General features: G+C 43.8%; 1 protein-coding gene across 7 annotated transcripts in view; it reads right to left on the bottom strand.

Annotated features, from left to right (window-relative positions):
* Nucleotides 1-15962, bottom strand: part of ANK1 (ankyrin 1) — a 353544-nt gene that overhangs the window by 117771 nt on the left and 219811 nt on the right. For all 7 annotated transcript variants that reach the window (XM_056570987.1, XM_056570992.1, XM_056570991.1 and 4 more), the window contains 3 exons: nucleotides 5809-6006; nucleotides 3462-3560; nucleotides 1655-1753 (listed from right to left, as the gene is read on the bottom strand). In XM_056570987.1, coding sequence (XP_056426962.1) covers nucleotides 1655-1753; nucleotides 3462-3560; nucleotides 5809-6006 — 396 coding nt within the window. The remainder of the gene's footprint in view (nucleotides 1-1654; nucleotides 1754-3461; nucleotides 3561-5808; nucleotides 6007-15962) is intronic.

The following is a 15962-nucleotide window of genomic DNA, read 5'->3' as shown; positions in this document are numbered from 1 at the left end:
AGCAACAAGACAAATACATACTTCACAAATAAACACAAAATAAACCTGCATGTCCAGCGCTAACTACCCAGAACCCTTCCTTGTCTATACTGGTGGCTTACTACTAGCCACCCAACACAAAAGTCTCTTGCAGGCTGACCCCCCCCCCCCCCCCCCCATCTAGTTTTAAAGCCCAGTGATGCGCTGTCTTCAGCACCTGTGCTGATCTGGGCCATTCTAAAAACCTGAAGTGGACAATAAAGGGGATAAATTAGCCCTACTTCCAAAACTAAATCTCACCAGGGATCTATTTCTGGATTTCCCACATGTCACCCAGCTTTCCCTGAAATATGTGCTTCCTGAAATCTGGTATCCACATAAGACAGGTACCTTGAGGAAATATAGGGATCTCCAACAACCATTTTTGTCTCACAAGTAAATATCACTAAATAATGACCAAATACGAGCACCATTCGTAAGGGGACTATGCAATGTCTAAATAGTACTGATATAAAATTAAGATTCATGGTGGTTACATGCCTCGGGTACAACGCCCTCTGTGTTGCCACTTTGGCAGGAGCAGCTACTGCACCCTATACAAACTGCACAGCTTACATATCCTTAGGGTCTGCCCTGCCCTTCAATCTAAAGATACTTTTCAAGTCACTTTTCTGATATGGTACCGTATATTTGCCGTATAAGACGCACTTTTTCTTCCCCAAAACTGGGGGGAAAGTGTCGGTACGTCTTATACGGCGAATACACCCCTATCGCGGCGGTCCCTGCGGCAATCAACGGCCGGGACCCGCGGCTAATACAGTACATCGCTGATCGCGGTGATGCCCTGTATTAACCCTTCAGACACGGCGATCAAAGCTGACCGCCGCGTCTGAAGGGAAAGTGACACTAACCCGGCTGTTCAGTCGGGCTGTTCGGGACCGCCGCGATTTCACCGCGGCGGTCCCGAACAGCCCGACTGAATAGCCGGGTTAGTGCTTACAGGACACCGGGAGGGACCTTACCTGCCTCCTCGGTGTCTTCTCCATTCAGGGATCCCCTGTATGGCCGGCGCTCTCCTTCCTCGTCGTCGCGTACGTGCGTCGGCGTGCGTAACGACGTGATGGCGGCGACGGAGAGCGAGGATACCCGGCCGGCAGCAGAGACGTTCCGGAGCGACGGGGACACGGCGACAGCGATGGAGCGACATCCAGGGCAGCGGTGACGGGTCCGGAGCGGCGGGGACACGTGAGTATTACCTCCTATGCAGTGGTCTTCAATCTGCGGACCTCCAGATGTTGCAAAACTACAACTCCCAGCATGCCCGGACAGCCGTTGGCTGTCCGGGCATGCTGGGAGTTGTAGTTTTGCAACATCTGGAGGTCAGCAGGTTGAAGACCACTATTGGGTTCAAAATTTTTCTTTTTATAGATTTTGCACCTATAAATTGGGTGCGTCTTATACGCCGGTGCGTCCTATAGGGCGAAAAATACGGTACATCACACCAAGTGCCGTTGTGTAAGAACACTTGATATAGGACATAAAGCTGCCCATTAGATCAATATTGGCCAAATGTGCTAATTTTAGGACTGGCTATCATTTACCTAAAATGCTTCAGAAAGATTATGCTATTATGTCTATCACCTATAGGTTTACTTTGTCTATAATTTGCACTTACCCGTGCAGTGCAATGTGGAGACGCTCCCTTATTCAGCAGAAGACGGACAATGTTAAGGTGATTGTGATACACGGCTACATGAAGAGGGGTTAATCCAGTCTGTGATAGAGAGAGAAAGACAGAGTCCAAAGATGGCCAATGGGTATCCAATAGGAAAAGTAGGCTGGTGATATAAACCACAATCAGATATATGACCATATTTAAATAATCGCTTTGGATCATTACCTAATGCCTATGACCCCCCCTTCATAGACAGCATGTCATACTTACTGCTTGTCTTTGTCTGTATAATGCTAACCATATGAAGGCCAATATACAGCAATTACATGGTATATACAATCAAAAGAATCACTAGAACATAAATCGGTTGTTAAATTGTGGTCCGAAGCCCTAGTATTTGCTTGTTCCTCCTCTAACTACAGATAATTGTTCGTAATAAATAACCAAAAATTTAACAGGACCTAAACAGAGATGGCCAGGGGAATACACAATGGCAATGGGTCCAATACCAAATATTGCAGTAAAATGGGCTCCGTCTGGAACTGGTTAACAACACGAATGTCTTACTACCATGTATATGAGGGTTTGATGAATGTTGGTAGGTTCTGACCTGATTGGAGTATACTCTTTCTTGGGATCCCATAGCACCCGAAAGGCCTGCTTCTAGTGTATATATGTAGACCCTTGTTTTTGGCCCAGTCTTTCTATGGATCCAGTAGTACCCAAAAGGCCTGATACTATTGTATGTATGTAAATCCTGATTTGGGTCTAGTGTTTCTAGGGATCCCATAGACCCGGAAAAGGCCTGATTGTATTATATAGACCCTTATTTTTGGTAAACTCTTTCTAGGGATCTCATAGTACCCAAAAGGCCTGCTTCTAGTGTATATATGTAGACCCTTGTTTTTGGCCCAGTCTTTCTATGGATCCAGTAGTACCCAAAAGGCCTGATACTATTGTATGTATGTAAATCCTGATTTGGGTCTAGTGTTTCTAGGGATCCCATAGACCCGGAAAAGGCCTGCTTGTATGTATATAGACCCTTATTTTTGGTAAACTCTTTCTAGGGATCTCATAGTACCCAAAAGGCCTGCTTCCATTGTATGTATGGGTTGTAATCTTTCTAGGGATCCAGTAGTCCATAAAAAGTCTACTTCTGTTAAATGTAGACCCCCTGATTTTGGTGTAACTTTTCTAGGAATCCCATAGTACCCAAAATGCCTACTTCTATTGTATGTATGTAGACTCCTAATTTGGGTGTATTTATTATTTTTTTTTTTTTAGAGATCCCATGGTACCCCTAAAAGCCTTCTTCTATTGTATGCGTGTAGACCCCTGATTTGGGATCTAATGCATGGGTTCTGCATGTAGATCCTTGATTTTGGTCTAAACTTATAGGGGGAGATTTATCAAAACCTGTGCAGAGGAAAAGCTGCCCAGTTGCCCATAGCAACCAATCAGCTCGCTTCTTTCATTTTTAACAAGGCCTCTGCAAAATGAAAGAAGCCATCTGATTGGTTGCTATGGGCAACTGGGCAACTTCTCCTTTACACAGGTTTTGATAAATCTTCCCCATAGTACTCAAAAGCCCTATTTCTATGGTATGTATGCCCTTGGTGATGACCTTGTAAAACTTGCAATCTTATACCCCCCCCCCCCCCCCCAGAGCAAGAACATACACTTTCTTAGTCAAGGTTTTGACTATGAAGCAAGAGGCCATTATTGTCCTGCAGAGATGTGTTTCATTACAATTGCCTTGCAGTGCGGTGATAAAGAGGACAATAACATGACAAGTCCGCAGGGTCACCTTGCCAGCGCTGTTAGAATGAGCTCCTCTCTCCAGCAGAAGTTCTGCAATCTGGATCTTCCCATATTTTGCAGCCACATGAAGAGGCGTGAAACCTTTCTGAGGTGAGAAAAGAAAAAGGTAAGCATAGAGCGACACGTCAAGATGACAATGAGGTCAATAAAGACAATTTATGCAAAGAAAAGAAGCAACTCAGCAGAGATATATTCAGCTGGGGAAATGACAGGACAGCAAGGAGAATTTATAAAACTAGGAGCCCAGCAAGAAGGAGCAGAAACCAATGCAGCTATTATTGTTATATACTCCAAGGAAAGAAAAAGCGATAGACATTGGCCTGTTATACATAAAGGAATTTAACGCCAAGATCTAATGGTTTTTTATACACAGTCATTTAAGGTCTTCTATAGGGGTTCACGAATCCTCTCTGGTACCCTGTGGAGTTTTTTTTCATTGGATAGGGGATAAGATGTCTGGCCGCTGGGTCCTGCCGCTGGGGACTCCTGCAATCTTGCATTCAGCACCCATCTCTTTGAGCTGCAAGCTGCGCTGCCAGCTCACAAACTGCTGGGTACCGAACACAGGGCCGGAGTATTGTGACGTCATGACTCCACCCCCGTGTGATGCCACCCCCCAGCAGTGGGACCCCCGCGGTAAGACATCTTATCCCCTATCCTTTGGAAGGGGGATAAGATGTCTAGAGCTCAACTTTGTTCCCTTACAAGAAAGGTGCATCTCACCTCACCACCTTTAGGTTGAATGCTACCAATGGCTTATCCACAGGTTCCTGCAGAGGATGAAAATGATCTATGCGGCCCTGTATATGGGTGCAGTCTTTGTCAGAGCACTGTATATGGGGGAACTCTCTAGCTGTGGCACTTTATATGGGGGAACTCTCTAGCTCTGGCACTGTATATGGAGGAACTCTAGCTGTGGCACTGTTTATGGAGGAACTCTCTAGCTGTGGCACTGTATATGGGGGAACTCTCTAGCTGTGGCAGTGTATATGGGGGAACTCTCTAGCTGTGGCACTGTATATGGAGGAACTCTCTAGCTGTGGCACTGTATATGGAGGAACTCTCTAGCTGTGGCACTGTATATGGAGGAACTCTCTAGCTGTGGCACTGTATATGGAGGAACTCTCTAGCTGTGGCAGTGTATATGGAGGAACTCTAGCTGTGGCACTGTATATGGAGGAACTCTCTAGCTGTGGCACTGTATATGGAGGAACTCTAGCTGTGGCACTGTATATGGAGGAACTCTCTAGCTGTGGCACTGTATATGGAGGAACTCTAGCTGTGGCACTGTATATGGAGGAACTCTCTAGCTGTGGCACTGTATATGGAGGAACTCTCTAGCTGTGGCACTGTATATGGAGGAACTCTAGCTGTGGCACTGTATATGGAGGAACTCTCTAGCTGTGGCACTGTATATGGAGGAACTCTAGCTGTGGCACTGTATATGGGGGAACTCTCTAGCTGTGGCACTGTATATGGGGGAACTCTCTAGCTGTGGCACTGTATATGGAGGAACTCTAGCTGTGGCACTGTATATGGGGGAACTCTCTAGCTGTGGCACTGTATATGGAGGAACTCTCTAGCTGTGGCAGTGTATATGGAGGAACTCTCCAGCTGTGGCACTGTATATGGGGGAACTCTCTATCTGTGGCAGTGTATATGGGGGAACTCTCTAGCTGTGGCACTGTATATGGAGGAACTCTCTAGCTGTGGCACTGTATATGGGGGAACTCTCTAGCTGTGGCACTGTATATGGGGGAACTCTCTAGCTGTGGCACTGTATATGGAGGAACTCTCTAGCTGTGGCACTGTATATGGGGGAACTCTCTAGCTGTGGCACTGTATGTGGAGGAACTCTCTATCTGTGGCAGTGTATATGGGGGAACTCTCTAGCTGTGGCAGTGTATATGGAGGAACTCTCTAGCTGTGGCACTGTATATGGAGGAACTCTAGCTGTGGCACTGTATATGGAGGAACTCTCTAGCTGTGGCATTGTATATGGAGGAACTCTCTAGCTGTGGCACTGTATATGGGGGAACTCCATGGCAGGCACCACAGAGGGGGGCAAATGTAGTGATAACATTATTATACATATAAACATACACCTCTGATCTATTTTAATTGGCTTTAATTGCCGAAACGCGTCTTGTAAAGTGTAAATAATAGATGCTGTATTATCAATAAATTCCTATTTGCATCCAAGTCGCTGGTGCCGGGATTCCTCTTTTCTACCATTGGATTTATACGATCCACGAGCACGGCGAACCATATCCTGGGGCCGTCCTCCAACACAGAGACATCTAACAAACAACACTGGATATTTCGGGTTTTACCTTGGTCATGGAAGTATGTGCAGCTTGGTTGTCCAGCAGAAGTTCAGCGGTTTGTGTGTGCCCACTTCGTGCACTCAAGTGTAGGGGTGTATGGCCTGCAGTAGTGGGGGGGTCTGGGTGAGCTCCATTGGATAACAGCAAACGTACCATATCCAAATGCCCAGAGCGGGCTGCACAGTGAAGAGGGGTCTGATCGTCCTGTGGGATAGGCATTGACAAAAACATTGTACAGTGAAATGTGTAAAGTCTGGAGTGCGGATAAAGGACAAGGAACTCAAATTCCCATTGCTTTCCTTATTTCCAGTGGACACAATACAGTTCCACTGGATGGATATTGGAATGTCCAGCTTAGATTAAATTTCGGGCAGAGGTTAAAATTCTAAAAAATTTGGGAAGCTATAAAAGTGCTAGCTATCTGCCACCCTTGGAGTGGCCCGTCTACTTAAAGGGGTATTCCAGGAATAAAACTTTTTTTTTAATATCTATATCAACTGGCTCCAGAAAGTTAAACAGATTTGTAAATTACTTCTATTAAAAAATCTTAATCCTTTCAGTACTTATGAGCTTCTGAAGTTAAGGTTGTTCTTTTCTGTCTAAATCCTCTCTGATGACACGTGTCTCGGGAAACGCCCAGTTTAGAAGAGGTTTGCTATGGGGATTTGCTTCTAAACTGGGCGTTTCCCGAGACAGGTGTCATCAGAGAGGATTTAGACAGAAAAGAACAACCTTAACTTCAGAAGCTCATAAGTACTGAAAGGATTAAGATTTTTTAATAGAAGTAATTTACAAATCTGTTTATCTTTCTGGAGCCAGTTGATATATATATAATTTATTTTTTTCCTGGATAACCCCTTTAACTCTAATGCCCAGTTTTTAGCCGGATAGCAATGCATCCCCGAAGCCCTGTGTACTGGGGCCCCCCAAGCCTTGTAGAGCCTTAGCATCTATTTACATAATACAAACTACAAAAAGGAAATGTCATGGTCTGAAACAATTTAAGATCTCTGTGCATAAGTGAAAGAACATATTGGACAGACCCCTACCAAGAGAACGGATTCATCTTAAAGGATATTTCCACAATTTACATCATTCTGCAGTAAAAGTCTCCTTTATTTTACATCATACTGATCCTGAGTTACACGATGTTTTTCTTTCTAGTCAATGCCGGCCCAGAATTACACCTTGTACTGAATTCCTATTTAAGAAAAATTTACGGTATACAGTGATCCCTCAACTTACAATGGTCTCAACATACAATAGTTTCAACATACAATGGTCTTTTCTGGACCATCGTAAGTTGAAACCAGACTCAACATACAATGTAGAGACAGTCCAGATCTGGGAAATGTGTCAATGGCTGGAAGAACCAACCAATCAGAATGGGCATTCACTGGTAAAATCTGTGTATTACTGAAGCGTATGCACTGACTGGTGTCTGGTAGCGCCCCCTACAGTACAGGGAGGTATTACATGTTCTGTACTCTTTACCTGTACCAGGGTTAGCTGCTCCTTTGGACACCAGGTGAGGGCGACTCCATTACTTTTTTAGGACATTGTGTACTGTACAGGACCCTGAAGAAGCTCCTGTCCTCTACATAGACCAGTGTTTCCCAAGCAGGGTGGCCCCAGCTGTTGCAAAACTACAACTCCCAGCATGCCCGGACAGCCTTTGGCTGTCCGGGCATGCTGGGAGTTGTAGTTTTGCAACAGCTGGAGGCTCCTTGCTCGGGAAACACTGACATAGACAGTGATTACAGCTCCCAGCAGATCTTTCTTACTTTTATATGTAAGGATTTGCTTTATTTATATTAGTTATCTACTTATTTATCTTTAATCCTCACTTTTTCCTATTTTTTGGATGACATTTTGGTGGCTTCAGAACCAATTACCAAATTTCCATAGAGTTCTGGTCTCAACATACAATGGTTTCACCATACAATGGTCGTCCTGGAACCGATAAATATTGTAACTTGAGGGACCACTGTAATTTTACAACTGGGTGATGTCAGTGTACTTAGGATTAGTTTAGAACCTTTCCCTTTTTCTAGGAAAAGAGAAGGTCCAGCGCAGCAGTTTCAAACAGATATGCGGTTTATTTTATCATGCAAGCAGCATACAGGACAGGCACGGAGGTGACGCGTTTCGTCCGAAACGCGTCACTTCCATGCCTGTCCTGTATGCTGCTTGCATGATAAAATAAACCGCATATCTGTTTGAAACTGCTGCGCTGGACCTTCTCCTTTCCTGATTGCACATTGGTGAATCGGCACCTGACCGTGCTTCAGCAGGTCTACGCTGGGTGAGCTGATCTCTCTTCTTTTTTTTACCCTTTTCTAGTATCATCACGTTTTTTACATAACCCAACATCTTGGCAGAACAACACTTTGGGATTTGGGGCATTAGCTACTCCTCCAATGTTGTTTTCGGCCGCTACAAAAGAGAATGTACTACTACAATTCCCCAGGAGATCGCCAATGACGCACCATCCTGGGTTACGTTATTATAGCGGAGTGAACGTATAAGCTAAATTCCCCTGACTATTTCTTTTGTGCACAATGTATCCCCAATGTGTGGTGGATGTATGGCGACTCAGCATTGCTTTACCAGTTTAACGCAGGCGGCTGTAGTCCTATGGGTTGCTGGATAGAAAACGCCTTTGTCTAAAATGCTGAGGCCTAACTCTCTGGTTTCCATACTTTGTACAATTATATATCTCTATGTTTCTGTAGTAAACCATACATGCACTGAATATTTTGCAGAGTATTAGGGGTTAATCATTGCTTTTGCAGACCTGAATGTCTATGTTAAAAGAAGTAGCATATGGTCACATAGTCAGTCTTGTTCAATGGTGGGTCAGCTCCACCACTATCCCTACGATAGATACTTCTCCTTTAGTGAGTGAGTTGTGGCTAGGCTAGAGAAGAGCGAGCATGAATACTCTGCAGCTTCTGTCACCTCATGGGAAGATTGCACCAGAAATTAGCGTAGGTGCGGCTAGAGTCAGGCACACTACATGTAGGCCAACTACATTTCTAGTCCTGCCTAGAGTCTTAAAGGGTTATCGTGGAAAAAACTTTTTATATATATATGTCACGGCCGGGAATATCGGGTAGCGTCAGGTGCAGCATCAGTGGTTGTCCAGCCGGTGTTAGTCTGCTCCCCATCGCATACTTGCATGACATGTGTGTAAACATGGGTCAATTTGCATGTATACACCCGTAACCCCATATATGGCCGTAAGGTATGAGCCATGCCAGCTCTACCTGCTTTATGCCCCATGCAAACAGAACACGGGAATGCCCATTAGTGTTTGCCTAAGAGCAGTAATGGTCCTGCATACACTACTGGATTGATGACTTTGGAATATTGAGAATAGCGACATACTGACATGGCGCTGCGCTAGCGCCTGACACTATGGGCAGTATGTGATACTCTTTCCCTTTACCAAGATGGCGCACATGACTTCTTTTTACAAGTACGCATGTCAACACTGCACAGAATGCGATTGGGTGCACGCGATCAGCGCAGTCTGCCTCTGATTGGCAGTTCTGCTCTGACCTGCGCAGTCACTTTTTTGCCCCGCTCATTCAACGTGTTATAGTCCGCGATATGCTCTGTTGGGTAAGTGCTTATGATAACTCTGTACATTATGTATATATTTAAATAACGTAGATCTCAAGTATCCGCCCACATCCACCTGCACTGGGAGGAATCACTGATGAGGAATTATCGTCACCATCACTGGATCACTAATGTATGACGCTTTGTTGTATACTATGTCATGCCTTATACTCACACTTATGTTAACAATTGTTGTAATTACTGAATGTATTTAAACTGCACTGAGGGGTCACCTAGTTGAGCTTGAGAAAGGCGACGAGGAGGTCGCAGAAACGTTGCTCTGTATGCACTGATGCAATAAAACCACATACTTTTTTGCACCGTATACCTTGTGTGCTGCTGCCTCTTTGGATTTATCTATTGGGATCCCGAACCAAGGCTCCTACACAGCGTGCACCAGCTACCTGAAGCACTATCTGGTTGTGCTGCTCTCCTGGGATATTTGTATTGACGGTCATGGAGCGTGCACCCTTATCCTCAACTTCCAATGCTGGTATCGAATCAACCAATCTACCATTAAGAAATGTGAGTACTCAGCAAAACACCAGTGTATTTAAATACACGGAAAGCGATGTATGCAGAATACTGGGGAGTGCAGAGGGAGAGGCGTCTTTTTTATATATACCTTCCATCACTGATCTACAGCGTAGCTATGAGGCTGAAACAAAGAAATCTATGACGTTACAACTGCATTATACCACTCTAAGGGAATATTATAAAGCTGCACGTGTCCCAAGAGGCATGAGGGTGCAACCAAAGGATTGTGCTTATGCAATGGACATTGAATATAGAAATCGCTTTGAGAGCATAACCAACCAATATTGTCTGGAACTAGTGTTATTACAACTAGAATTTTTACAAAAGGATCTTGAGATGACTAAGATTAAGGTCTCTGAGCTAGAAGCATCACTAAAACAGCATCTAACCAATGAAGAATCTATTGCTTTTTTTGACAAACAGGACAACTTTCTAAGCAAAATGCGATCCGGCTTGGAGGAGACTAAGAGACACAAGTGGTCTAGAGACACTCAGGACTATTCTCTATCTAGAGTCTATTTGTGGACCAATACACCATTTTCTTTCAGACGGAATAGGAGAACCAAGGACATATTTACAGAACAAGGAATTTCTAATACACAGGTACCAGATCCCTCCTCACGGGATGAACAAAGAGAGCCTTTTTTAGATATCCAAGGACAATCTCCAGACAACAAAGGCGGGGAGGACGTAAACATCACCGAGGGAGTAAAAACAAGAAATCAGAACCAGAATCAGAACAGGAGTACAGCGGTTGCCAAGAGCAACCCCAACAATTTCAACAACCGTCACAAGAAAAAGAGAGCCTGAAAAGCAATGCCGTGGTAAATATATCTTCTGTTGTCTTGACTGATACACAAATACAGGTCTTATCGAAAGGTTTAAGCTTTTGTCCCAGTATGTATGTAGACTGGTTTGAACTTGAGCTAGACGTTACTCAATTCATTCGCAAATTGAAACTTAAGTTGTGGTTTTCCTTGCAGGCCCCTAAAATTTCAGTTGACAGTGACCGCATGGGTGAGGACAACATTGGTGATTCCTCCATGATGTCACTGAAGGACTTTAATTTACGGGTTCCCAGTGAATTTCAACCCCCTTTAGAATCTCATGCCATCAGTACATATGAAGAATGTGTTAAACGTGATCTTAAAAAATTGAGTACTCAGAATAAGCGTCTTAAACATCCAAATATGAGACAGGAAGAACTTGATGCTGTGAGGGAGCTTGTCCATGACCACCGCCTAGTCATAAAACTGGCTGATAAAGGCGGATCTATAGTGGTCATGGACAAGCTCCAGTATATACAAGAAGCTGAAAGACAGCTTAATGATGTGAATGTATACCGGCCACTTTCTAAAGACCCTAAGAAAGAAATTATTACTCGTATTACCCAGTTGGTGGAGTGTGGCTTTGAGGATGGTCTGGTCGATGACAGTCTACGCAAATACTTAATAGTTGATTACCCGGTTACACCAATGCTATATTTATTACCAAAAATACACAAAAATCGTGAAAGACCTCCAGGCAGGCCTATTGTGTCAGGCCGAGAATCGGTGACATCACATATCTCTATCTTTTTAGATAGATTACTACGTACTTATGCCACCAATGCCCAATCATACATTAGGGATACCTCAGATTTTTTGAATAAAATCAATGATGTGACCGTCGACCACCAGACCATCCTGGCCACCTTAGATGTCACAAGCTTGTACACCTCCATCAGTCATGATGGGGGTGTTCATGCAGTGGAAAATGCACTTATTTTGTCAGATTGTCCGCCACACAAAATTGACTTCATTGTTTCATTACTGAAGGTAGTACTGGAATGTAATTATTTCATATTTAATGACATTTATTACATGCAAAAGAGGGGGACAGCAATGGGCAGTAACGTGGCACCCACATATGCGAACATCTATGTGGCCCACCTTGAGGAAGAATACATCTATGTATCGCCCCACTTCAGCCAAGTGCTGAAGTGGTGGCGCTACATAGATGATATCTTTTTACTTTGGACCGGTACTGCAGAGGATTTGTTGATATTTTACAACTTTCTCAATAATATACATGTTGACATTAAATTTACTTTGACCCATTCAATGACCTCTGTAAATTTCTTGGACGTGACAGTGAGCAAGAATGGTGACAAACTGACGACAGACATGTATTATAAACCCACGGACAGTAACACATTACTGAGGTTCGATAGCGGGCATCCAAGAGCCATGATAAGGTCCCTTCCTTTCAGCCAGATGCTCCGGGCTGAGAGAATTACGGACGATGACTTGAAGCTAGAGAAAGCACTATCTAAAATGACTAACGATTTTCTAGAAAGACGGTATCCTAAAAAACTGATTCAGGAACAACGTACTCGTATTATTAATCTAAGACAACAAAAACGAAACGGACAAACTGACAGTACAATTTCAAGAAATGTGGACAGTAGAATTCCATTTATTTCCACATATAGTGACTGCTCATATCAAATTTCATCAATTGTACGTAAATATTGGTATCTGGTGAGGGAGGGACACTCCCAGGTGAAAGAGTTTCAGGAACCCCCCTTAATGTCCTTCCGCAGGGCTCCTAACCTAAAGGACAAAATTGTCAGAACAGACATATCCGAAAAACCAAAAACACAACAAAAATACTTGACGGTTAGTAATAAGGGATGCTTTCCATGTCGCAGCTGCGTTAACTGCAGCTACATGCAGAAAGGCACTAAATTTGTGCACCCACAGACGAAACAAGAACACGTGATTAAATTTTATTTGACGTGCAATTCTGACTTTGTCATCTACCTATTGTGGTGCCCTTGTCAGAAACTCTATGTTGGTGAGACGAGTCTGGATCTTCGGACTCGTCTGAACCAACATCGCTACACTATCAGAAAAAAACGACTTGACTTGCCAGTCTCTAAACATTTTGCTGAAGCCAACCACCAGGAACGTGAATTAAAATTTATGGTCATTGACCATATTCCACCCCCGAAACGGGGTGGGGACCGTATAACTATGCTAAAAAAATGTGAACTTCGATGGATATTCAGGTTGAATACGATGAGACCACATGGTCTTAATGCAGAATTTAAAACCACTTCTAAAATGAGTCAAAGATAGCCCTCCAATGTAGCCCCTAAAGTTTTGTATATATTACTCTCTGTGTACTGTATGTGAACAGACCCTTCTAATATTTTTTTCTCTTTCTGTTTAATTTTCAGATGTATGGAAATACAATATGTACAGCCACCAACAGAGCATTATCTTTTTGGATTTTTAAAAAAACATGTTGTTTTTTCTCAAGACTCTCCGCTCCCTCTATAATATGTTTACTACCCTAAAAAATGTTCATTATGTTTAAGCATCCATACATCCAGCTCTGCAGGACGGTTTATCTGCAATACTGAAAACAAATACTATATAGAGGTATCCACATTGTTCTGGGGGTTGCAGGATACTATGTCACGGCCGGGAATATCGGGTAGCGTCAGGTGCAGCATCAGTGGTTGTCCAGCCGGTGTTAGTCTGCTCCCCATCGCATACTTGCATGACATGTGTGTAAACATGGGTCAATTTGCATGTATACACCCGTAACCCCATATATGGCCGTAAGGTATGAGCCATGCCAGCTCTACCTGCTTTATGCCCCATGCAAACAGAACACGGGAATGCCCATTAGTGTTTGCCTAAGAGCAGTAATGGTCCTGCATACACTACTGGATTGATGACTTTGGAATATTGAGAATAGCGACATACTGACATGGCGCTGCGCTAGCGCCTGACACTATGGGCAGTATGTGATACTCTTTCCCTTTACCAAGATGGCGCACATGACTTCTTTTTACAAGTACGCATGTCAACACTGCACAGAATGCGATTGGGTGCACGCGATCAGCGCAGTCTGCCTCTGATTGGCAGTTCTGCTCTGACCTGCGCAGTCACTTTTTTGCCCCGCTCATTCAACGTGTTATAGTCCGCGATATGCTCTGTTGGGTAAGTGCTTATGATAACTCTGTACATTATGTATATATTTAAATAACGTAGATCTCAAGTATCCGCCCACATCCACCTGCACTGGGAGGAATCACTGATGAGGAATTATCGTCACCATCACTGGATCACTAATGTATGACGCTTTGTTGTATACTATGTCATGCCTTATACTCACACTTATGTTAACAATTGTTGTAATTACTGAATGTATTTAAACTGCACTGAGGGGTCACCTAGTTGAGCTTGAGAAAGGCGACGAGGAGGTCGCAGAAACGTTGCTCTGTATGCACTGATGCAATAAAACCACATACTTTTTTGCACCGTATACCTTGTGTGCTGCTGCCTCTTTGGATTTATATATATATATATATATATATATATATATATATATATATATATATATATATATATATATATATATATATCTCATATATACTCGAGTATAAGCCTAGTTTTTCAGCATGAATTTTCATGCTGAAAACGCCCCCCCTCGGTTTATACTCGAGTGAACTCTCCGCCTGTCAATCCCTTCTCAGGACCTCGAGATGTTACAAAACTACAGCTCCCAGCATGCCCGGACAGCCATCGGCATGCTGGGAGTTGTAGTTTTGAAACATCTGGAGGTCCGCAGGTTGTAGACCACTGCAGCCTTCGTCATCATCCAGACCCCCCTTTAGTTTTCTACTCACCTCCCCTCGGTGGGAAGGAAGGGTGAGCTGGTCTGTGACGTCCCTGCGCATTAACGGCCCGGAGCGGAGAAGAGGGCCTCCCGGTGAAAATGGACAGCCTGGAACGACTAACCCTCTCTACCGGATGGTCCCTGCAGCATAGATGGCCCGGACCAGCTCACCCTTCCTTCTCACCGAGGGGAGGTGAGTAGAAAACTAAAGGGGGGTCTGGATGATGATGAAGGCTGCAGTGGTCTTCAACCTGCGGACCTCCAGAGGTTTCAAAACTACAACTCCCAGCATGATCGGACAGCCATCGGCTGTCCGGGCATGCTGGGAGTTGTAGTTTTGCAACATCAGGAGGTCCGCAGATGTTGAAGACCACTGATGATGGGATTAACAGGCGGTGATGATGTATTTCCCACCCTAGGTTTATAGTCGAGTCAATAACTTTTCCTGGGTTTTTGGGTTGAAATTAGGGGTCTCGGCTTATATTTGGGTCGGCTTATACTCGAGTATATACGGTATCAACTGAAAGTTAAACAGATTTGTAAATTACTTCTATAAAAAAAAAAATCTTAATCCTTTCAGTACTTATGAGCTGCTGAAGTTGAGTTGACCTTTTCTGTCTAAGTGCTCTCTGATGACACGTGTCTCGGGAACCGTCCAGATTAGAAGCAAATCCCCATAGCAAACCTCTTCTTCTCTGTGCAGTTCCCGAGACAAGCAGAGATGTCAGCAGAGAGCACTGTTGCCAGACAGAAAACAACAACTCAACTTCAGCAGCTGATAATTATTGAAAGGATTAAGATTTTTTATTAGAAGTAATTTACAAATCTGTTTAACTTTCTGGAGCCAGTTGATATAAAAAAAAGTTTTTTCCTGGTATACCCCTTTAAGCAAAGCTATTGTCCTGCCGCAAGGTCTCTACAGAAAGCAGAACCAAGTTCTACAGTAGCATTCAGGAGAAGTATCCTAGGGCCTGATTGCAAAGGTAAACTAGGCGTCATCTTGCCTCATGGCCCTGAACCAGTTGCAGAACGATAGATAAAGTTGGGGGATTCCCTCCCTGATAGGCCAGCAAAGTCCATAGAAGTAAGTGGTGGGGAATTCTGCATATTTACCACGGTCTACCATTGTCATTTTGCTCAATTAGACAGGACACAAGCTAGTGCAGCACAAAGTCAGTCTACATTCTCAAGGGACACTCCTAAGCACAGGTACAGAGAGACTACTGGAGAAGATATTTACAGAAGTCATATAGAACTACAAGTACAAGAATAGCACCAAACAACTAATCTGCTGGAAGCTATGACTCTGAGTAAAAGGCACA

The sequence above is a fragment of the Hyla sarda genome, chromosome 4, assembly GCF_029499605.1.
Source record: "Hyla sarda isolate aHylSar1 chromosome 4, aHylSar1.hap1, whole genome shotgun sequence".
NCBI classification, from domain to species: Eukaryota; Metazoa; Chordata; class Amphibia; order Anura; family Hylidae; genus Hyla; species Hyla sarda.
This window is presented reverse-complemented; position numbering and strand designations above follow the sequence as displayed.